Source organism: Ahaetulla prasina, chromosome 4 (assembly GCF_028640845.1).
Source record: "Ahaetulla prasina isolate Xishuangbanna chromosome 4, ASM2864084v1, whole genome shotgun sequence".
Classification (NCBI taxonomy): Eukaryota; Metazoa; Chordata; class Lepidosauria; order Squamata; family Colubridae; genus Ahaetulla; species Ahaetulla prasina.
This window is the reverse complement of record NC_080542.1, coordinates 89635324-89658064: the sequence shown is the minus strand read 5'-3', so window position 1 is coordinate 89658064 and position 22741 is coordinate 89635324. Positions and strand designations below refer to the sequence as shown.

The 22741-nt window shown below is 43.3% G+C and overlaps 1 protein-coding gene across 7 annotated transcripts in view; it reads left to right on the top strand.

The window, feature by feature from the left end:
* The window catches only part of NOD1 (nucleotide binding oligomerization domain containing 1), a 75448-nt gene extending 52941 nt beyond the window's left edge, over positions 1–22507 (top strand). For 3 of the 7 annotated variants that reach the window (XM_058179863.1, XM_058179865.1, XM_058179869.1), the window contains 4 exons: positions 34–117; positions 2367–2450; positions 19879–19962; positions 21274–22507. In XM_058179863.1, coding sequence (XP_058035846.1) covers positions 34–117; positions 2367–2450; positions 19879–19962; positions 21274–21346 — 325 coding nt within the window. In that variant the 3' untranslated portion in view covers positions 21347–22507. Of the gene's footprint in view, positions 1–33; positions 118–2366; positions 2451–19878; positions 19963–21273 lie in introns of those variants that run through there. The other 4 variants (XM_058179864.1, XM_058179866.1, XR_009154806.1 and 1 more) reach the window with 4 other exon arrangements.
* Positions 22508–22741: the final 234 nt, after the last annotated feature.

The following is a 22741-nucleotide window of genomic DNA, read 5'->3' as shown; positions in this document are numbered from 1 at the left end:
GATTTTTAAAACTCTTTATCATTTGCTTCACAGTCTTGCCTTTAACAGCATCACTACAGAAGGAGGTAAAAGCCTCGCAGAAGCGATGAAACACAACAATGGTGTAAATATATTTTGGTAAGAAATTTGCAGAAGATGGGGATAAACTTTTGATGTTTTGAACATCCTCTTTTTTGCAAAAGTGGCAGAAAAAATCTGCTTCATAGCATCCTAACCTTCTGGGGAGGGAGCAGTGGTGAAATTCAAAAATTGTCCCTACTGGTTCTGTGGTTGCGGCTTGGTGGGCGTGTGACGGGAAAACCAACTATCACACTTTACACAAAAATAACACAAAAGCTACACAACTGACTCACACACAATGTAAAAGCAGCTGGATTTCACACAAAATGGCCCCTGCAACAAACAGGAACCTCAGAGTCACAGAGAGCCAAAAAACAAACTATCACACTTTACACAAAAATACCAGTTTGGGCAATGGGTAATAAAAAATGCTTTTAAAAGTTTTTTTTAAAGTTCTGAGGATTGCACAGCACAGCTGATTGTCACAGCTGATTGTCGGGACATTTTAAAGACTTTTTCTTAGCATTTTTTTACTACCTATTGCCCAAATGGTAGTAAAAAAATGCTAAAAAAAGTTTTTAAAAAGTTCCGAGGATCAGCTGTGCCGCGCAATCCTCAGAACTTTTTTTTAAAAGCATTTTTTTTACTACCGGTTCATGCGAACCAGTAGCATTTTCATTACCAGCTCGGGCAATCCGCCTGAACCGGTAGCATTTCATCCCTGGGAGGGAGGTGAAATGCTTCATATATGGGAAGGCCATAGTTGGTGTTGGATTATAGTATTGTGGTAGGATTGAAAATTCTTCAAGTTGGAGTTGTTTGAGATTATTGGTAGTTATATGGTGGTCTGTTTGGAAAGGATGAGGTTGGCACATTGATTCTGCTTATGATACTCTTCTCATCTGGGGAGCAAAAGTATGAAACACTTAAGTCTGATATGTCTTAGTAATTAAATAAAAAACAGACCATTCCTCTCTTTTATTCTGTTGGAGTTCTAACAATGCATAGCTGATTGTGATCAGTACAATGAATAACAGTTATCTCTAGAACAGCCAGTCCTGACACTAACAAAAGGGGCTGATGGTATTTAAAGATATCCTAAATGGTGCCCAGAATTGCAAAATTTTGGAGAACCATGGCTACAGTGCTATTGGCTTGAACAATATGAACAAGAAATGAATAGAACTGAGAATATATTTTTCCTTGGTGCAGCTACAATCATTAAGTACTATAGGTGGGTACATAGATAATGTTACTGATTCATCTGAATAATGTGTCAATAATAATGTATTGAGGGGTCCATCAGAAATGAAAGCAAGAGCAGAATCATGAGGAGAGGCAAAAGAGAGTCCTGTTGTAGGTCAGGATGTACAACTGGCTAGAACTTCGAGGGAGGATTGTTTTTGAGGTGAAAATATAGTGCATTTTTTTTTGTTATTGGTTTTATATTTTCTCAATATTCACATCCCATGAATAATTGAAAGTGGGATGTGCATTTAGAGGTTTTTCTTTTTTTCTGTCTATGGACAGAAATGGGATCATGGTTTAGGACTGCTTATGTTTTACAGTTTTACTGTATTTATAATGCTTTTCTGGAATTTCTGGGGAAAAAAATACTGGGAATGCCACATCACATCATTGGAATATATCTACAGCAGTGGTGGGTTGCTACTGGTTCGCCCCAGTTCAGGCAAACCGGTAGCAGCAGCGGGGGGAGGCTCAGCCCACCCACCCAGACATCATTCAAATATGATCTGCGCATGCACAGAAGTGGCGCGCGAGTGAACTGGTAGCAATGTTAAGTGGAACCAACCCCTGATCTACAGGGTAACTGAGGAAAAGTTAACAGGACTTGCTGATGTTTAATAGAAGTTCTCAGACCCTTTGATTCCCATTTTTACCCCAGGCATTTCCCTAAACTTCTTTGTTTATTTACATAGTTGTATATAATAACAACAGTGACAAAAACAAAAAGTTTTCAGGACACATAGAAATGACTTTGAATAAGGAGGAAGTAGGTTGGTTCTCTAGTCTGAGTGACCTCTTACTTTCTTAACCAAATGGTGCACAAAATGAAACAGCCATCTAGTTATGCCCCAGAGGCTATATGCACAATAGAAATTGAATAGTGCTTGGCAGGCAGACAGATTGGACTGAAAAGAGTTTTCTTCAAATCCATTCTGGCTTGCCAGCATTTTTTATAATATTGCATGAAAATTAGCAACAAAAACAAGAATGACAACTTTTTTAACTACTCATCTACCATTCATTCACATGACTGAAACCCTTTTTGTGTTCTTGACTAGGCTAACAAAAAATGAGTTGGATGATGAAGCAGCTGAGAGTTTTGCTGAAATGGTAAAGGTTAACAAGAGATTGGGCCATCTGTGGTGAGTTACACTGGTTTGTGAAGGACACATTCTTAGTTATGGCTGGGGGCAGTAAACCATATTTTAAGGACTATTAAAAATTCTGTAGAAAGATCCATAGTTAGTTATTTGAATTATTTTGACTGAGATATGTATTTAATGTTATATAGTTCTGTATTTATTATTTGTAATCCACACTATCCCAATGAATATCAGGGCACATTACAAATGTTACAAAAACTAACATATGACAAACACAGAAAAACAACACCGAACAGTAATTTTTTTCTTCAACAGAAGCAAAATAGGGAAGACTATTGGATGGTCTTTAAGATTGTTACATGTTAACACAGGTATTGAGTTCCTTTTTCCTAAGTAACCTTTTTGGATGCCCGCCCCATCTGGAATTCCAAAAGCATGTTACAAAATGACCCCTTCAGAGAAGCTTACATGTTCACAAAATGCACATTGGGCAATCACCAAGCACTTTCCTAGCAAAATAGGTGACCTGGCTCACCATCCTTATCTCTAATGATAGGCCTCAACCTATGGGAGAGGGGGGCAGAGGAGACTACCAAAATGATCACAAATCAAGTTCTGTCCCTTACATGGCTTGCATGTGATGTTGCAATGTGTACAGATAGGTGAAACTTCTACTATGACATAATGCTTCATCCTTTTGGCATCATTATGGTGACAAAGGGGTGCTGGGGCTTCTAGCTCCTCATCACCCCAGCTTATTTGGTCTTTCTTTAGGATATATGAGCACATTGCCAGCATGAGAAGCATTCTTATAAAGCTGCCCTATGCTTTGAAGTGTGTCAGCTTCCTATTTATCCATTTAAATTAAAATCAGATAGAACAGAGAGCCTGGCAGGCACCAGCTTGCCTATTTCTGTACTTATAAGATACCAAGTTTAGATAATAAGCTGAAATGGTGGCTAGACATGTTGACATCATCTTTTTGAAAGCCAAGGATAAATTAGTTCTACCACTTTACATGTGATTACATTACCAAAGGAGTAATTTTTGAATTAACTTTCTTATGGCTGTTATTAACTGATAGTTTGGAAGCTTGATGCCAGAGTGGAGCAGCCTATAGATTTGAAATATTGTAGACCTCAAGTCTGTCTCTCATCAATTCTTTCCAGCATCCAAAATTCTCTCTCACACATTTTACTGAATTTCTTGCTCATTTTCTCAGGACTTAATAATCTTTTCATAACTCCTCCTCCGGTTTATCCTCTTTCCTCCTGCCTGATAAAATGGCTATTGTTTTGCAGATTGATGTATCTTTGGGCTCTGAGCTAGGTGAAATGTCTTCTGATGAGCATATGCATCACTTACTTAGAAATAAGTTAGCTGTGATTTCTTCTTCACACCTGTCCCTTTATTTGTTTTTACATTTCTAATCTGCTTTTCAATTCAACTCAATTCTCAAAGCTATTTACAAAAAAGAAAAAGCAGAACAAAAGAGCTGATGTAGTTCCAATCTTCAAAAAAAGAAAAAAAAGCAGAACCAGAAAGCTACAGACCAATCAACCTAACACCAATACCTGGGAAGATACTGGAAAAGATAATCAAAAAACAGATCTGCCAACATCTAGAAACATGTAAAGTAATAACTAGAAGTCAACATAGATTGGTTAAAAACAGATCATGCCAAACCAATCTTATTTCATTCTTTGACATTATGACTAAATTAGTAGACTAGCAAAATGCTGTGGACATTATACTTAGACTTTAGCAAGACATTTGACAAGGTAGACAACTTACTTCTTGGTAAGCTAAAAAAAAGTGGGATAGATAGCATCACCATCAGATGAATTTGTAACTGGCTGACAAACCATACTCAACAAGTACCATGTTTTCCTCAAAATATGACCTACCCTAAAAATAAGACCCGGCATGATTTTTTTTCCATGCTGCTCACAATATAAGCCCTACCTCCAAAATAAGCCCTAGTTCAGAGCATCCTCATTGGGGGTGGGACGGAGGGCATGGCATGGCCAATATAGAAGGTGGTGAGCGTGTGTGGAGGGCCAGACATTGTCTGGAAGCAGCTGCAACTTGCCCAGGGGCAGGGGGAGACATGCGGTCTGTCCCACCGTCTTTGCTTGGGGAGTATGTGGTGGAGCTGGAAGACTAGGCTGGATGGTGGGGGCCAAGAATGCAGGGACTGTACTGTGGTGCCCCATCCCACCCCACCACTTGCCTCGCCTTATAGCAGTGGTACTGGCAGAGGTGCAAGGGAGGTGGGGGAGGCATGCGATCTGGCTTACTGGATATAGCCCGTGGGGGCCCCCCCATCCACTCTGTCCATCTTTGCTTGCCTGCAGCTGCGATGAAAAGGCAGCCGCATGGCACATCTGGCAGGCCTGATTGCGTGCCTTCTCCACCCACCTCTGCACCTCTGCCTATTACTGGTGCCTCCGTGAAGTGAGGAAAGGCAGAAAAAATTCCACATACAGCTTTGTGAGATTTTGTGTGTAGTTAAAGTGAAACACTACAGAAACACACCAAATCTGCACAAATATTTATTTTATTATTTTATTTTTATTTTTAGATAAAAGCAGCTAACTTTAAAACTTCCCAAACTACAAATGAAAAAAACCTCTTAAAAAAACCCCAATTAACCATTTTTTTTAAAGCTCCCCCCCCAAAATAAAAAAACTTACCCAGTTGAAGGGACAGGGCAGGCAGATTCAGTTGCTCAGCGATGAGATAAATTGCAGGCAGGCAGATTCAGTTGTTAGCAATGCAGTCGATTGCAGGGATTACAGCAAGCGAAGGAAGGCAGGTGTTTCAACCAGCGGCTCGGAATTCGGTCCGAAGAGCAAAGGTAAGCAAGCTGGAGGCTGGGGGGAAAGGTGGGTGGTTAGCCAGGCCAGGCAGGCAAGCAAGCAAGGGAACTGGGGGACCAATGGTGGGGTAGCACATGGCCCGCAAATGATCCCCGGCAGCTGTGTGAACTACGTGAGCCTAGGGATTGGGTGATGGAGCGCGACACGCTAGGCCGCAACCAGCGATCCTTACCTTTTTCAGCAAGTAGCAGTCAATGAGGCATCCAGGCGAGGCGAGGTCCGAGTGACCAGGCGTCGTGCAACCCTGCCCCAGGTTTTGTTGGATTGTCTTCATGAGATTTAGCTATGAGGCGGTCAGCTTGGATGTTTCTGTTCTTTACCCAAGATAGGGGTAGCCCTTCCACTTGATTAGGTATTGGAGTTGTCTCCTGTGCCACCTTGCACTTCATAATGGGTTTGGCTCCCTATGACCACTGGGTCCGGGGGCTCATGAGGTAGTGGTCTCAGGGTTCACCTGTCCACAGGTTTTAAAAGGCTGCTATGGAATACTGAGTGTACCTTGCCTAGTAGTCGGGGCAATTTTAATTGCACCATGACCAGGTTGATAATTTTCACTATGGGGAATGGTCCCGTAAACCTGGGTCCCAGCTTCTTGCTGAGAAGTTTTAACCTCAAGTACTTTGTGGAGAGGTAGACCTTTTCCCCTAGCTGGAACAGCTGTTGTGGGCTTGGTGTTTGTCTGCCTGTTTCTTATAGGTCTGCACCACTTTAGATAGTGCTTTCTGACATTTTCCTATGCTGCTTTCAGCATTGACAGCTAGTCTGTAAAGCTGATTGGGGGGGGGGATCCCTTGGGTATTCTGGCATTGGGATGAAGTCCATGCTGCTCACTACTTTGAATGGAGTTAGTCCTGTCCTAGTGTGAACTGTATTATTGTATGTGACCTTAGCAAAAGGCAGGAGGTTTATCCAATTGGACTACTGATAATTCTAGGTAACACCTCAGGTACTGCTCTACCATGGCGTTCAGTCTCTCTGCCTCCCTCCCCCATTGGTGCAGGATGGACCACAGGAACTCCCTCCAGAACCTAGCTGTGAACTGGACCCCTCTGTCTGAGATGATCCTTCATGGCACTCCATGTAGGCAGTAAATGTGCTTCAGGAGCAGTTTGGCTAGCTCAGTGGTTCTCAACCTTTATAGTGCTGCGACCCCTTTAATACAAATCGCGATCCACAGGCTGAGAACTGCTGTTCTAGCCAAACCGGCTATTTCTCCAAGCAAAGGGCAAGGAATGCAGGGGCAGCGGGCGGTGGCAGCGCGCGAGCTCAGAGGCGCGTCCTGATTCTAAGGTCACTCATCCCTGCACACCATCCTTCCACCCTTCCTCAGCCCCAGCCACATGCCAGCACCCGGCCGAAGCTCATTTCCAATTGCGCTGTGCTGGGCAGGCCAGGGACGCGTCCTCAGCCAGTAAAACCTGACTAAGGGTTTCCGCGTGAGGAGCTCCGCACGCAGATGCAATGCCGTGCTCAACCCGGATCGTGCCTTTCTGGTGGCGAAGGCTAATGCACGTCCCTGCTCGTGAGCGAACGAACGAACGCTGTGGAAAGGCGCCCCGGAGTTACATTGCCGCTGCCACCGGCTACTTACTATCATGTTGCCTTGCATTTTGGCAGTTTTAATCATCGCCTTTTCCTTCATGTTGGCTGGGTTGGGGTGCTGGTGGAGGAAGGGAAGTGTGTGCCTGGCGTTCTCCTTCCAAGCAATCTTACTACAATACTTAATCCGCCGGCTTGGTCACTTTAATCTGGAAGCTGATTTTTTTTTTTTACATTTTTTTTACATTTGCTAGATGTGTTTTTTTTTTAAGGGGGGAGGAAGTGACAGGAGGAGGAGGAGTAAAGGGAGTTCTGATTCCCCTCTTGTTTTATTTTACTTTTTTTAAGTCAATGCCCTTCTTTTTTTTTTAAAAAAAAGGGGGGGCTACTAATTTTTTTAGGGCGCTGCTGGCACTCTTCTGCTCTTCTTCCCACCGCGACGGAAAATATTTTGAAAAGAATTGGAAAAAGATAGGAGCCGGTCTTCTAAAGGCTGGTAGTGCCCCCATTTCCCACACTGCCTGTAGCGAGAACTGTCTGAAGGTAAACAAAGGACAGAAACAGCTTCGCCACATCACCCGCCCCGCTCACCTTGTTTCGGCACAACCCCATGCAAAGCAAATGCATCGTTCTCATGGTGGTGTTTGTTGTCGTGAGAATCCGTGAGACTTGGCTCAGTCACTTCGCGGCTAACATGTGTCCTACTTTTAATGCTTGGTGCCAAAACTTGTGGTAAGGCAGGGAAGTGGTGCGAGAGGGGCACGCATTCTTCCATTCTAGATCCTCCCTTTTTGTCAAAATGTGTTGATTGTCACGGAACCAGGGGTCTGCTAGCAGTTCGGTTTTGGGTTTCATGGTTAGATCACTTGCAGATCAATCTTGTCAGTTCACTCTAACTACACAAACACACAAAATCTAAGAAAGCTGTATGTGGCATTTTGTGTGTGTGTGTGTGTGTGTGTGTGTGTGTGTGTGTAAAGTGTGAAAGTTGGTTTTTGAGCTTTTTGTGGCTTTGTGAAGTGTGAAGTGCAGCTGCTTTTACATTGTGTGTGAGTCAGTTGTGTTGTGTTGTGTTGTGTGTGTGTAAAGTGTGAAAGTTGGTTTTTGATACCTCTTTTTTTTTTATACTTTGTTTATTATTTTTATTATCTATTGTTATTGGCCATAACCACCCAGTCATCTGACCACCAAGCCATGCCCACCAATTAAGCCACGCCCACAGAACCGGTAGGGAAAATGTTTAGATTTCACCCCTGCTTAAAACCTTTTAGCTTAATTAACCTTCCACCTCAGAACTTGAAGCCTCGTGGTGATAGTGGCTGGAAAATAGTGAAGCTCTGTTGAGCTTCGCGAAAATCCAGCCAGACAAACTGCTGTCGAGGGGTCTTCGGACCAGAACCATCTTGGAGAGACAGGGAAGAAAGAGAGGCGCCTCGGAAGACCAAGAGGAACAGGCAAGTTCCTTGAAGGGTTGGAGGCAGCGCTTTGATCCGGCAGCAGGGGCGGTGGCCATTGAAGTGACCACTACAAACTGGGGCAACCGGATTAAGATTTGTGGAGGAGTGGTGATTGAATGGAGTATTGTTACCAGGGTGAGTGATTGGGCAACTCACAGGTAAGAAGAAAAACAAGCTAAAGCTTTAAAGAGGTCCCAACCTGAAATAAGCAGCTAATTGGCATTTGGGAATTGAAAATGAAGAAAAAAAACAAAGAGGAACTTTAAAATTAAAGCCCTAAAAGGAAAACCTTCTACTTGGATTTAAAATTGGATCTGGAAAGAATTAAAAATAATATAAGAAAAGAAAACTGAAGAAAAGCATTCTTTAACAACAAAAGGAATTAATAGAAGAGAAAGTACTGTCTTTGTGGATCTACAATTGATATTTCGTTGCCTGGGGATTTGTGGATTGGAGAGAGACATCTGCTGGTAGAAAAGAAGTATTGCAATAAGTGTTTTAAAGACAGAAAGAACAAGGATTCAGACTTGTGGGGAGTTTTTTAAGGAGTATTTGTTTAAACAGCTGGAGCATGATTTCAAAAAGAAGTGGAAAGTATAAAGTCTTAAACTAGAATGGTCTAAAAGAATATCTGAATTGGACACTACTTGGAAAGAAAAAAGAGACGTTATATGGAGTTGAATTTGAACTATACGCAAGTTAAAATAACAACAAACTTAAAAATCTTTTCTCCTTGAATTGACAATATGGAAAATTGGGAGTGTGAGTATGAGGAATAAACATGAGAAGATGTTTCAAAAGGTACGAGAAGCATTTAAGAGAAATACAGAAGCAGAGGATTGGTTAGAATACAAAAAAAAAAAAAAGGAAAAAGAAAATACAAGTGAGAAGCAAGAACACAGTGTTGGAAAGAAAATAATTGAACATAAAAAATAGCTGATTACACTAGAATTGACAGTGACAAAATAAAATTGGAGAGGGGGGAATATTTCTCAAAAAAGAGAAAAGAAGGAAATGAGAAAAGATCAAGGGGGAGAAGTAAAAGGGTAACAATCTTAAAAACTAGAGAAAGGATACAGGAAAGAAGATAACAATAAATACAAAAAGAAAAAGAAGGAAATAAGAGAATGGGAGAAAGGGAGGAAAATATTAAGAAATAGAATTCTGGAGAGACCATGAAAATGGGTGAAAGAGGAAGAATAATGGATAGTAGAAAGTAGAAAGTAGTAGTATGTTTTTTTAAGGGAATGGTATTAATAGTAGAAATTGTATGTAAGAAGTAAAATAGAAGAAATATTCAGATTACTGTAAAATGGAATAATTAATTGAAATTAAGATACAAAATCAAAATGTTAGTAAATGATGTAAGTAAGGATGAAATGAAAGGTATGTAAGAAGCAAAAAAAAAGTATTTAATGTAAAATAGATCAGGGGATGCAATGTGAAAGGTAGAATGAAAATAATTGAAATTGAGATATAGAATTGAAATGCTAGTAAAAGAGGAAAAAAAATTCATTGATGTGGGAATAAGAAATTAGGAACTCCCATTTGCATTTGTACGGGGGCATGCAGGAGAGGGCATCAGCTAGGAAATTCCTCCCTGCCTCCCGGGATGTGTTTTAGCATGAAATTGAACCAGTTGAAGTGTTGAACCAATTGAACCAGCGGACTTGTTTGGGCGATGAACAGCGCTGGGGGCCCCTGCAGTCCAAAAGATATTACTTTGAATTGGAAGCTCCCTAGGGGACAGTTGAATTCTGTTTTCCATTCAGCTTCCTCACTGATGCAGTTTCGGTAGTATGCTTCTCTGAGGTTTAGTTTAGTTTACTTTTCTCTTGGCTAGCTAAGACAGCATATCCTTCTTAAGAGGGAGGGGGTATAGATTGTGTACACACACACAGTTTATTGCCCTAAAAGCCACGCATAATCTCATAGTTCCACCTTTTTTTTTTTTTGAATAGGACTGGGGCTGCGACCCTGGCTTGGCTGGCTCGATGAACCCACTTGCTAGGTTTTTGTCTATGTATTTGCGCATTTCTTGCATTTCCCGGGTTTACATGGTGTACAGTTTGGATTTTTCCCTGGGAATGATTTTGATGGTGCAGTCTGTCTCATGGTGGGGGGGTAGGATATCACATTTGGTCTCGCTGAACACTTCTGCAAGGTCCTGATATTCTCTGGAGATCTGTTCAGTCTCTGGGGTTTTGTCAGAGGTTGCTACCAGTTGTTCTCATGGAGCCTTTGGGAGGCTTTCCTGCATGGGCGATGCTTCTAGTTGCTGCTGTGGAGGGGGTTACGAGCCTCTTGCTATCCTCAGTGTCTGGTTGCCCCCTTTCCACCAGATGGTTGGGCCCCACTTGCCTAGCCAGGAGAGCCTCAGTATGATCGTGTCTGTCATTTTGGGGGCTATTATGAATCAGATTGCTTCCCAGTGATTCGCTAGCTCTAGCTTCACTGGTTTGGTCAGTTGGGTGGCGTAGGTCCCCCCAATAGGGACTTGTTCAAACCTGATCAGGTGGGCGAGTCTTTTCGCTCTAATCCCTAGTTTCAGGACCGTGGTTAGGTTAATCAAGCATCTAGTGCAGCCTGAATCTATTAGGGCTTGAAAACTACCCTGGGTTCTTGTTTTTGTGGCTGTGAGGTGTATCAAGAAGACGAAGAGATGGATCGGTTCACTCACGATTGGGTCATTTTTGCCTTCATCCTCACTGTCATAGGGATCTGATGATTGGTCATCATTGGCTGGAGTTCCCCCCCTTTGGCTGGGTAGGGAGGGACTTCTACAACTTGGAGGGCCTTTCGGGACATGTTGGCAGCACACCTGGGGCCTCATTCCAGTCATGCCGTGGGTGGTGGGGTTTGGGTTTCGGAGCTGGGTTTGCACATGCTGATGCAATGTGGCCTATCCCTCTGCATCTCTAGCATTTCAGCTGACTTCGTAGGAAACATGGTCTCAGGGCCGGTTGTGGTGCTGCGGCTTCCCATTGGCCAGATGATCTCTGGTCTGGTTGATCTCACTCTTTGGTATCTGGTTGCTTTCTCATGTTGTTGGCATGCAATCTATTGTCAACTTTTATGGTTACTCAGAACCACTCAGAGTGTCGGTTCGGGATGTCCCAATAGGCGGTTACTTGGGTGATTTGCCTATCTAGGCTTCTTCTGAAATAATGAACTAATAGCTGCTCCAGCAAAGGGGATAGCTTCCCCATGACTCCCCTGAATTCACAGATGTATTCCTTAATGGGTCACTTTAGGTTTTGAAGCTTATCCTCCATGTATGGATTCTCCTCTGCCTCCTCAAATCTGGCTTCTAGCTCTTGGAGGAAGTATTTGATGTCTTGCAGCTGGGGAGCTCTCCTCTTGTGGATGGCTGCTAGCCAGTCCCTTGCTTCTCTCTCTAGCCCCTCAGCAATGGTATTCACCATGGCTCTGTGGGATGGGTAGAAGTATCCATAGTGCTCTAAATAGACCCTAGCTGAGTCAAAGAATAGAGCCAACTGATCTGTCCCCATCAAATTTCCCCCTGAATTGAGGTGGCTCGTTAAGTGCTGCTCCTTCCTCCTCATGTTGGCCCTTGAATGCCTGTGCTTGTTGTGCTTGGTGGTTTCCCACAGCTCTATTTCATAGAGAGGGGAGGGCTGCCCGCCCTGAGCAGCTTGCCTGTTGCGTGGTGGAGGCATCAGCTGCTGTCTCGGGCTCAATCTCCTTCTGGTGGGTGGAGAAGGGGGGCTGTGTTCCCATCTGCGTCTCCTCACTTCAAAGAGTTCAGCTGCAACCCTCCTCTCTTTTGGGCGGCACAATGCCCATCACGAAGGGTGGCTTGGTCAAATTCCTCCCTCAGCTCTTCTATGGATCTCCCCAAGGGTTCCATCAGAGTTTTTGGGAACCTGGCCTGTTCCCAGTCCCACATCCATTCCACTCTTCCTAGCTCATTCAAGGGTTTTCCCCAGCCTTGGGCACTAGGGTGGGGAAACTCAACCTCAGCTGCTTCAGGGATTTTTTTCCCACCAATACTCATCCCTTTTTGTTTCAGTAGCTGGAGTGGGCATCTCGGCTTTGATGGTCAGGGAGGGCTGCACTCTGGTTCTGATTGGGCTGCTGGGTCCTGGAAGTCCCTAGGTGGAGACAAGTTCTGCCTCTTTCTAGGCCACCTGGAGCAGGCTCTCTTCGGATAGTCCACCCTCTGCCATGGTGGCCTGAGTTTTTCTCCACACACTCTAGGGGTCAGGGAGCAACTGGAGAGTCTGAGGCTCAGGAGTCCCAGTCATTTTGATTAGTTTTGAGAGAGTTGGCTTGCTGTCAGGGTTCTGACCGATGCCCTATTTAATCATTAGCCTTGAGCCAAGCTTCCAAAGAAATCCAGTTATTTATTAGGAGATTCATGACGGCACATTTCAAGTGAAGCCAACTCTGACCTCACTTAATTCACACCCCGGCTCTGACCCTGTTTCCCCCTTCCCCCATTGTATGTCATCAGTCACATTCCCCAACAAAGCAATTTTGTGGGTTGTAGAAATCCCTCCCTCCAACTACTGTGGGTCCCCATGGGGATGGCCTTGACATAGAAATGGCTGGAATGTGCTTTTGTTTTGACTGAAATGCAGTTCCCTTGCTGCAGCTGTGAGGCTCGGTTCCCCATCCCCCTGCCTATGACAACTCAAGAGCAGGTCAGGAATGCTTCACGAGTTGACAGAGAGATTGCAGGATTTATTTATTTTTCCCTTTCCAAAACATGCCAGGACAGCATTGACAGCAGGCGAAGGCAGAGGCACAGGGCCACCCACTCTGTGTCCAGTAAGCACATTTCAGGCAGCTGTTGCAAGCACATTTTCGGAAAGAGCCGAGTCCCGCTTTTTGCTTTTGATGCACTCACCACTCACCTGCAGCAACTTCACCCTCCTGGCAGTGCTGCTCTTAGCTGCCCTGCTGGGCTGCTCCTGCTTGCTTTGGGTGAATCAGCTGAGAGTCCAGAAAGTTCCCCCCCACCAGCAGCCTACCAGGGCACCTTTACAAGCGGCCACTGATGGAGCCATGCTGCCTCACCTGCTGCCACCTTTGGGCTGCTAAGCATCTTCCTGTAGGTCTACTTGGTGCTGCAGGCACCGGGCTGTGAGCTGAGCCCAGTTCTCTTCAGGCCTTGGCCCTGGTGGGTGCTAGCTCTCGTGCTGGCTGTGCAAGACTGGGCTGGTGGAATTGTGCCACCAGCAGCATATGTGCACTCCGGTGGTCATAGATCTGGGATGACCACCCCCCTCGTACTAGGCAGGAACAGCCCAGCAGGATGACCAAAAGCAGCAGTGCTAGGAGGGCGAAGAACGGGTCTGGATGGGGAGGAACAGGCTCCGACTCAACCCTTCCAAGACAGAGTGGCTGTGTGTGCCGGCGTCCCGGTACAGTCAGCTTACACCATCGCTGACTGTGGGGGAGGAAGTACTGACCCCCAGGGAGGGAGTGCGCAACTTAGGTGTTCTCCTGAATGACCGGCTGTCCTTAGAGGATCATTTGACAGCCGTCGCCAGGGGAGCTTTTTATCAGGTCCATCTGATTCGCCAGTTGCGCCCCTTCCTTGACCGGGACGCCTTACGCACGGTCACTCATGCCCTCGTCACTTCCCGCCTGGACTATTGCAATGCTCTCTACGTGGGGCTCCCCTTGAAGAGCACCCGGAGGCTCCAGTTAGTCCAGAATGTGGCCGCGCGGGTGATAGAGGGAGCACCGCGTTGCTCCCATATAACACCTATCCTGCGCAGCCTGCACTGGCTACCGGTAGTCTTCCGGGTGCAATTCAAGGTTTTAGTTACCATCTTTAAAACGCTCCATGGCTTAGGACCGGGATACCTTCGAGACCGCCTTCTGCCGCCGATTGCCTCCCAACAACCCGTGCGCTCCCACAGAGTGGGCCTCCTCAGGGTGCCGTCGACCAAACAATGTAGGTTGGCGACCCCCAGGGGGAGGGCCTTCTCTGTGGCGGCACCAGCCCTGTGGAATGAGCTTCCTCCAGGATTACGACAACTCCCTGACCTCCGGACCTTCAGACGTGAACTGAAGACTCTATTATTTCAGCATGCGGGACTAGCCTAAAAACAAAATGTTTTAGTTAAATTTTAATGGAGGTTTTATTGGTTTTTACTGTTTTAGTGATCAGGCTATGATAATATTTAGTTTTAATCTGGGTTTTAAGGTTTATTTATTATATTGTTTTTATATTGTTTTAATATGCCTGTGAACCGCCCTGAGTCCTACGGGAGATGGTGCGGTATATAAGTTTGATAAATAAAAAATAAAAAAAACCCCACAAGGCCAGCAGCAGCACAGGCAGCCACTTGGCGGCCAGCAGCCAAAAATGTCCCGGCAGCAGCAGGGCCAGCAAGCAGGGCAGGTGGAGGCTGGGGTAGACAGAGAGCTTGGGCAATTGTGGCTGCAGGCAAGCAGTGATGGGACAGAGAGGGTGGGGCCAGCGGGCTCGCCACCTTCTTTCCTTGAAAAAAATAAGACACTCCCCCTCCCATAATAAGTCTGAGTGCTTATTTCGGGGCCTAAAAGAATATAAGACCGGGTCTTATTTTCAGGGAAACACGGTAATCCTTAATAGTACTAGTATACATGAAGGGAAGTAAGCAGTGGGGTACCGCAAGTTTCTATCATAGGCCCAGTCCTTTTCAATATCTTCATAAACAACTTAGATGAGGGAATAGAAGGGGAACTTATCACATTTGCAGATGATACTAATCTGGCAGGAATAGCTAATACTCTAGATGATAGACTCAAGATCCAGATGGATCTTTGCAGACTTGAACATTTGGCCCTAACTAACAAAATGAAATTAAATGTAAAGAAAAGTAAAATCTTATACTTAGACAAGAAAAACTAAGAGTATACCTATAGATTGGGAGAAACCAAACTTAATAGCAGTAACTGTGAGAGGGATCTTGGAGTCTTAGTGGACAACCAGCTAAATATGAGCCAACTGTGCAGCGGCAGCCAAAAAACCAATGCATTAATAGAGGGATTCAATCAGGATCATGTGAGGTACTAATACCACTCTGTAAAGCCTTAGTAAGACCATACCTAGAATACTGCATCCAGTTTTGGTCACTACACTATAAAAAAGATGTTGAGACTCTAGAAAAATGTTCAGAGAAGAGCAGTAAAGATGATTAGGGGACTGGAGGCTAAAATATGAAGAATGGTTACAGGAACTGGGCATGGCTAATCTAGCAGTGTTCCAATATTTGAAGGGTTGTCACAGAGAGGAGGGGGTCAAGCTATTTTCTAAAGCATCTGAAGGCCAGACAAGAAAAAATGGATGTAAACTGATTAAGGAGAAATTCAACCTAGAAATAGGTTGACAGAACAATCAACTAATGGAACAGTCTGCCTTCAGATGTTATGGGAGCCACTGGAAGCTTTCAAGAAGTGACTGGACTGCCATCTGTCAGAAATGGTGTAGAGCAGTCTCTCTTTCTCTTTCCTCCTGGCCAGATCCCCCTCCCGGGCCAGGAGCAGAAGCCGACTCCAGAAAAGGAGGAGGAGGCGTGCAGCTTTGCAAATTGCTTCAGGGAATTGGAGAGGAAAAAGAGCATTGCCTCCATGCATTACGTTTTCCTCCTCAATTCCCCGAAACAATTTGCAGAGCTGCGTCGCCCTTCTCATCCTCCTTTTCCACAGTCTCGCTTTCTCTTTGCTCCTGGCCAGATCTGCCTCCCGGGCCAGGAGCAGAAGCTGACTGCCCTCAGCCTGGTTTGTCTGGAGAAGGGGCAGGCCAGGCAGCAAGCCACCTAGCCTTACACCTCTCCCGCAGAAGTGCCCGCTTCGCAAGAGCATTGCCTCCATGCATCGCGTTTTCCTCCCCAATGCAATTCGCAGGGCTGCGCGTCCTCATGAAAACGGTCTTGCATCTTCAAGGAACTGGTAGATTGTTGGGGGCTGCACAGGAAGTGTAAGGCAAGGCACTGCCACCCAAAAACTGATGCCACGATCTCTGCTGCCCGGAACCGCCCGAAAACGCGATGCTCTTTCTTTGCCTCTGCACACCCCATTTTTGGAACTGGGGAAGCAGCGGAGATCTCCAGGTGGCAGAGATCGCGGCAACAGTGTTTTTGGGTGGCAGCGCCTTGCCTTTTGCCCCCTGCACAGTGCCTGCTTTGCCAAGCAAGTCCTGACCTCCGCGCTTCCCCAGGCCGCTTCTGGAATCAGGATCTGACCAAGGCAGCAAAAGTGCAGGGAGCTTGCTGGGAAGCCTGGCACTGTGTTTACGTGATGGCAGCATCCAGAAGGACTGAAGTGCTAGGTAGGAAGACGGGGTGTCTCGAGAATGGAGCCTTTGGTGCCAAGTCCCTCTTCTGCCCCCATGAAAATCATCCCATCCTACCCAGTCCAGTTAAATAGAGTGTTAGGATTTGTTTTAAACTGATAAAAAGATCTGTGCTACCGTTAACAAAATCCAAATGGAAGTGAGGACGCCGCTGATCCTGATGCTGGTAGACAGAGGCAGAATTCTTTTTTTCTTGTTTTCCTCCCCCAAAATTAAGGTGTGTCTTATATTCCGGTGCGTCTTATACACCGAAAAATACAGTAAGTAAGGCGCAAGAGGATTGTATGTATTGGTTGTCCTGCTTCAACATGCTCCAACCATTCCCCCCACATTAAATCCCCATTCCCCTCATACTCGTGAGAAAAAGAGCCTGACATGCATAAAAATATGTCTCAATAGAATTCCTCCACAATGAAAACCTGACTATCAAGAATCACAACTCACAGGGAGACCTTCTGTATGTCTATATATGGCTAGAGAAACCTCCTTGTTTGGCCATTAAATCTCGATCCTCCTAAGAGAAACTTCATAGACAAGCTCTACACAAGATGTCATGGGCTTCATTTAATTGGAGAATGTGGGCCTCAAGAGGAAGAGCCAGGGAACAATGGGTCTCAGTCTAGCCAATGAAAAAAAGCCTAAGCGGATTCCTGCCTATGAAGAAGATCCACCCACTTCTCAAATTTATCCCACCTAGCAACATTTAAAATATCAAAAATAGGATGCGGTTTTTTGAGTGTGTTATAAGAAAGAATCCCATAGAGAAGATGTCTCCTACAAAGCCCTGCACCTTATGATCATCAGTCTGGCCCCAGATAGAGGTTGAGCATGGCATATATTGTGACTGGAATACACAATGTTCTCAGCTGCTGCAAAGGAAAACTATAGAGTCAACTTACTTTTAAAGCATAGCCCAGTATAACTTTTCTTCAAAGTTATATTTCATAGCCCCCTGAGAGAGTAGAGGGTTGGAATTGTGGATATTGAAATCCAACACATCTGGAAAATCCACAGATTGTATAGCTGGGACAGAACCTAAACAGGAAGATTTTTTTCTCTGGTAGAAAAGATGTTCCAGTTTATTGTATCCTAACTAACTTTATAAATCTATGCAAACAATTGATAAAGGCAATTAGGTTGCTGTTCAGAAAATGCAGTTAAAGATTGTACAGTACAAAAGAATTTCTTTTTTGCTTGGACTGTCCCACTTTTTATTTCTTTGTGTCTGAAAAGCATCATTTACCCTGAGATGCTTTGAGACCAGCACTATTAAGCTGTTTATGTTCTCAGATAGTCTTTGATTTACGACTGAATCTTTAAAAATTGTTTGAAGTTATGATTGCATGGAAAGGGTGGTTTACTTCCTATTCTAACACATCATCCATTTGCTTTTAACTGGTTGCCTAATGCCCCACAATAATGCAATTGTCATTTGCCATTTTCTCTGCCAGCTTTCCCGGAAGGCGGCAAGGAAGATTGCAAGTTGCTGCGGCCAGCTAAAGAATTTCCTCTCTCTGTATCAGGGTGGTAGTGGTGTGAGGTCCTTCATCAGGCTGCAGAAATGAAGCTCAGATTCCAAAAGTCATTCCTGCACTCCACTGCAGGAGTTCCCTTCTGCACATAAGGGAGCTATCTGCCTTCCTTTGCAGGTAGTTCTTTTGCTTCACCTACTTAACTTGCACAGTTGCTTAATAACTGCAACTGGGAGAGCTGAACTGCAGTTGTTGAGCAAAGCAGTCATATGAGCTTAACAACCACTTCGCTCAATAAACTAAGATTCTGGTTCCAGTTATAGTTGTAAATCAAGGATTACCTATAGGTATAAATATCTAAGCTTCATCATTGTCTAACAAAGCAAATAAACTTACATGGTTATTAGTCTCTTTTCTCTCCAGTAACAAAATTTTAGTTAGCTGAGCAGAATCTCTGCAATCAATAAAATTACTTACTCTTCAAATTACTTAGCAAAGCAGTTGTCAACCATTATGTTCCAGTGATTTTTCTAATGACTAAAGAAGATGTTTGCCTATACCAGGTTAAAATTTAGCCCCGTGTCCCTCAAGAGTTTGTCTTTGCTGATCAGATGAGAAGAATTATGCTTGGCTTTTTTCCTGGCACATACAAATTCCAGGTGGGGGGAGGGAGAAGGGAGATTCATTCTTGTCTAAATTCTAGTGAGTTTCTATTCCTGGCTCAGGGTTCAAAATAGTTGCATTGTGGGTCCCAGTGATTCAATTCATACCCCTGAAAATCAGTTGGGAGAATAAATGTTTAGCTCATTTTTCCCACTACATTTTTGTTTTAAAGCCCTTCTTTTCCTACCCTCTCAAGTTCTTTTGAAAAAATGCAAGCAGCATGTAGTCAGATGAGACAGAAATGAGGCAAGGAGGGAAAACAATCTCCTAGTACAGTAGCCTTCCCAGATGATTCCCTCGGTTATTGTAGCCCAACATTAGAGGGTGTCATAGTAGGAGTTTGATCTTGAAAAAAGGAAGCAGGATTGGAGAGATTAATATTTGCATAGGAAAACATCTATGGAAACATTACCTATGAGGGCTAAAAGTACAAAATGTGACAAGAAGACAATAGCAAATGACTTCACTAGGCATCAGTCTTGACTCCAGGAAGTTTCACCCTTTTTTACATCGAGAGGACACTACGTTGGGAAGAAAAAGGGGGAAGAGATATGGTGGAAGGAGAAATAAGAGACAGAAATAGAAATAAGGTGGGCTCCACCTGCTTTTGGTTTGTGTTATACCCCTCACTTGCTTTTGTCCAACTTATCCTTGGCATGAAATGTAGCTCCTGCTATTTCTTTGGAAGTATGTGACTTCAACAGAAGGAAGTTTGCTCATTTCTGAATGGAACAAAAAAAGGGGGGCTGGAGTCTTTGCAGTGATTGATAACTCCCCAGAGTTGTCTTTGGAGGCATTTGCTGAAGTGGTTCCCAGCCAGTTCAATATGGCCAGGGAATGGTCTTGTCAAGCAGTTGTGTGGAATTAGCCAGCATTATCCCCCAGACAGCTGCTGTGCTGTGATCACAGATAAGCCGTAAAGTTAATAGTACAATTAAGTTCGGTAACCCTGAAAGAAGCTCTTGTACTTCGAATTGAAGAGGCTTGGAGCCTCTTGGTTGATTTTCTGCATCAAATGCACCAAGCTCTTGCCAAATGCATGACAGGCAGGATGCTGCAAAGTAGGGATAGATGACAGAGTTTGTCCAGTGCAAAATATTTGTCTTCAGTCTGTTTTCTCCTTCTTCTCTTCACCTCCAGGCTTATCCAGAACCAGATTACGGTTCGAGGCGCCACAAGCTTAGCTGATGCTCTTCAAGACAATACAACTCTCAAAGAAATCTGGTAAGGTCATCCATAGGGAATAAAACCCACCAGTGAAGCCTTCAGCTCCATACCCTTTGTGGAAACTTCACTAAATTGAATAGGAGGAAAGTAAGAGTGGAATGCCCTTGCCCTCTTGATGGAGCAAACTACAACTCCCAGAAACCTTAATTACTGACCCAATTGCTTAAACCTGTCAGGAGTTACCATTCAGCAATACAGGTAGTCCTTGATTTACAACAGTTTGTTTAGTAACCATTCAAAATTACAATAGTATTGAAAAAAGTGACTTATGGCCATTTTTCACAAATACGACTATTGCAGCATCTCCATGTTCACTTGATCAAAATTCAGATATTGACAACAGACTCACATTTATGACAGTTACAGTGTCCTGGGGTCATGTGATCACCTTTAGCAATCTTACGACAAACAAAGCCAGTGGGAAGCCAGATTTACTTTATAGCCATGTTACTAATTTAATAACTGCAGTCATTCATTTAACAACTGTGACAAGAAAGGTTGTAAATGGGGCAAAACTCACTTAACAACCGTCTTTCAGCAACAAAAATTTTGGGCTCAATTGTGGTCAAGGATTATCATATTTGGATGATCACAGGTATAAACTAAAATATGCCTTTGGATGTTTTCTGTAGACAGTTGCATAAATATTCTCTTTGATTCAGTGCTTTAGCTAAAGTAAATATACCTATGTGATGCCTATAGTTATATTTCCTTATCATTTTTACGCTTTATGTAAAGATGGGCAATTGATGATCCTTCAGATGTTTAGCCAATAATGAAGGAGGCTGACAGCTGTAATCTATCAGTATCTGGAAGATTACAGATTTGCTCTCCCTATTAACAAGGACAGAGAGAGAGAGAGAGAGGTTCTCTAGGTGGTGACTTACAGCCTCATCCTTAGTTAATGTTTCTTAATTCTACCCCAATTAGCTGCATAAAAATCTGAAGGAAACAGAAGAGATCCAATTTCATTTCTGTTAAATTGGGTTCACATCACAATAATTAAAGCAAATACTTGCTAAAAAAGAGGAAGCTTAATATTTTTCTCAAAACAGAAAAATCGATCAAAGCATCATTAGTTTCAGTATCCCCCTGGCACTGGTTAAACATGGGGATTGTAAGAAAGATTTTGTTAGTGCTCTGAAGTTTTTCCACATCCTACAATAAGAACAGCCATATCCTGGAAGAATGAGGCAATAGAAAGAGCTATAAAATCATCTAAGGAAAGAAAAGGAAACATACTTATTGATACATATGTAGAAACAACTGCTTTTAAAAACCAATTTTTCCTTTTTCCATTTTCAACAGCTTAAACGGAAACCCAATAAGTCAAGAGGAGGCCAGAGTCTTTGAAAATGAAAAGAGACTCATTTGCTTCTGAGAAACTTTTTCCAGATTGGATGGTAATTGTCATACCAGGACAATTATACTAGTGCTCAGAGCAATGCCAGAAGCCTGGGCAAAATGAACCCAAAACTTGAATAAAATGATCACCTCCTGTGTGCATATCTTGACACTGATGCTTGAAAGGAGGATTTTGCCTTGGTAATTAACCAGGTCTACCGTAACAACATTTGTGCTAGGGTTGTGGGATGGCTTCGATTTTATGCCAGGCCTCGAGATATATAAGCAGGAAGTGGTTCAGAAGACAGCCCTTAAAGGACACTGAAATTGGAGGATCAGAACTCTAAGGGAACTGGCAGCTCATCTGAAAAAAATATACTGTCTGCCTTCTCCCTTACTCCACCCTCCTTCAAATGTTTGCCACACATTCCCCAAAGTCACTAGCTTGAAAGTTATGGGTAAAGCTTTTTTATGTGACCTAAGTGAGACAGGCAATGTAGAAATGTGTTAAGTAATGTGTTATCACTCACCTAAAAGGAGCAGAATGAAGGTTACTTTGATCACCAGTTAACTCGCCATTTTGAAGCCAATGACTTATCTCATCTGTTTTGCTACTGGCTCACTTGGAAGTTGTGCTAATTTACTCCTAGATCTTAGAGAGAAGAGAGGAAATGCATCCAACGTGCTCACATAAGTTGTCCTTAATAGTGATTTAGTGGTTTAGTCAAATGATTGGGTTAGTGTTACAGAATGTTAAATATCATTTGTTTCTAGTGTTTTGATTATCTGAGGATATTTAATAAGGGCTGGATCTCAGCCTCAATATGTGGAAGAGAAGTATGGTATAAATGACAGATATTTGTGGGATGCTCCATTGTGGTATCTTTTTGTTCCAATATTAATAAATTAATTATTAGGGGGTTGGAAATAGAAATAAAAGATGAAAGGTTGAACAATATAATGGTAATTTGAAATTTAATTTAGTATATGAAGAACACTTCATTTATTGGATATGGACTACAGCTAAAATGTTTTACTTTGATGAAAATATATTTTATGTTACAGTTTGATGTATTCCTGTCTGCATATTAATTTGCTTTTCATTATGTGGCAGAAACCCATCAATATGTAATCAAGGTTCAATTTATTGAATGAGTTATTTTCTCATTAAAGTATTTTCATTTTCTGTTTCTCTTGATTTGCATTTGTCCTGGTTACATTGTAGGTTATCTTTTCTTTCATATATACAATACTTTTTAAAAAGACATCTAGAAATGGTTTAATTAGCACCACTGTTTACAAGTCAAAGCAAATGGACTTAGCATATCACATGCTTTTATTGTATCCATTACCATTGTTACCAAGAAGAAATAGGCATCCTCTTGAAATCTTATGATAATAGACACATTGAATGAATTATTCTTTTGTAAAT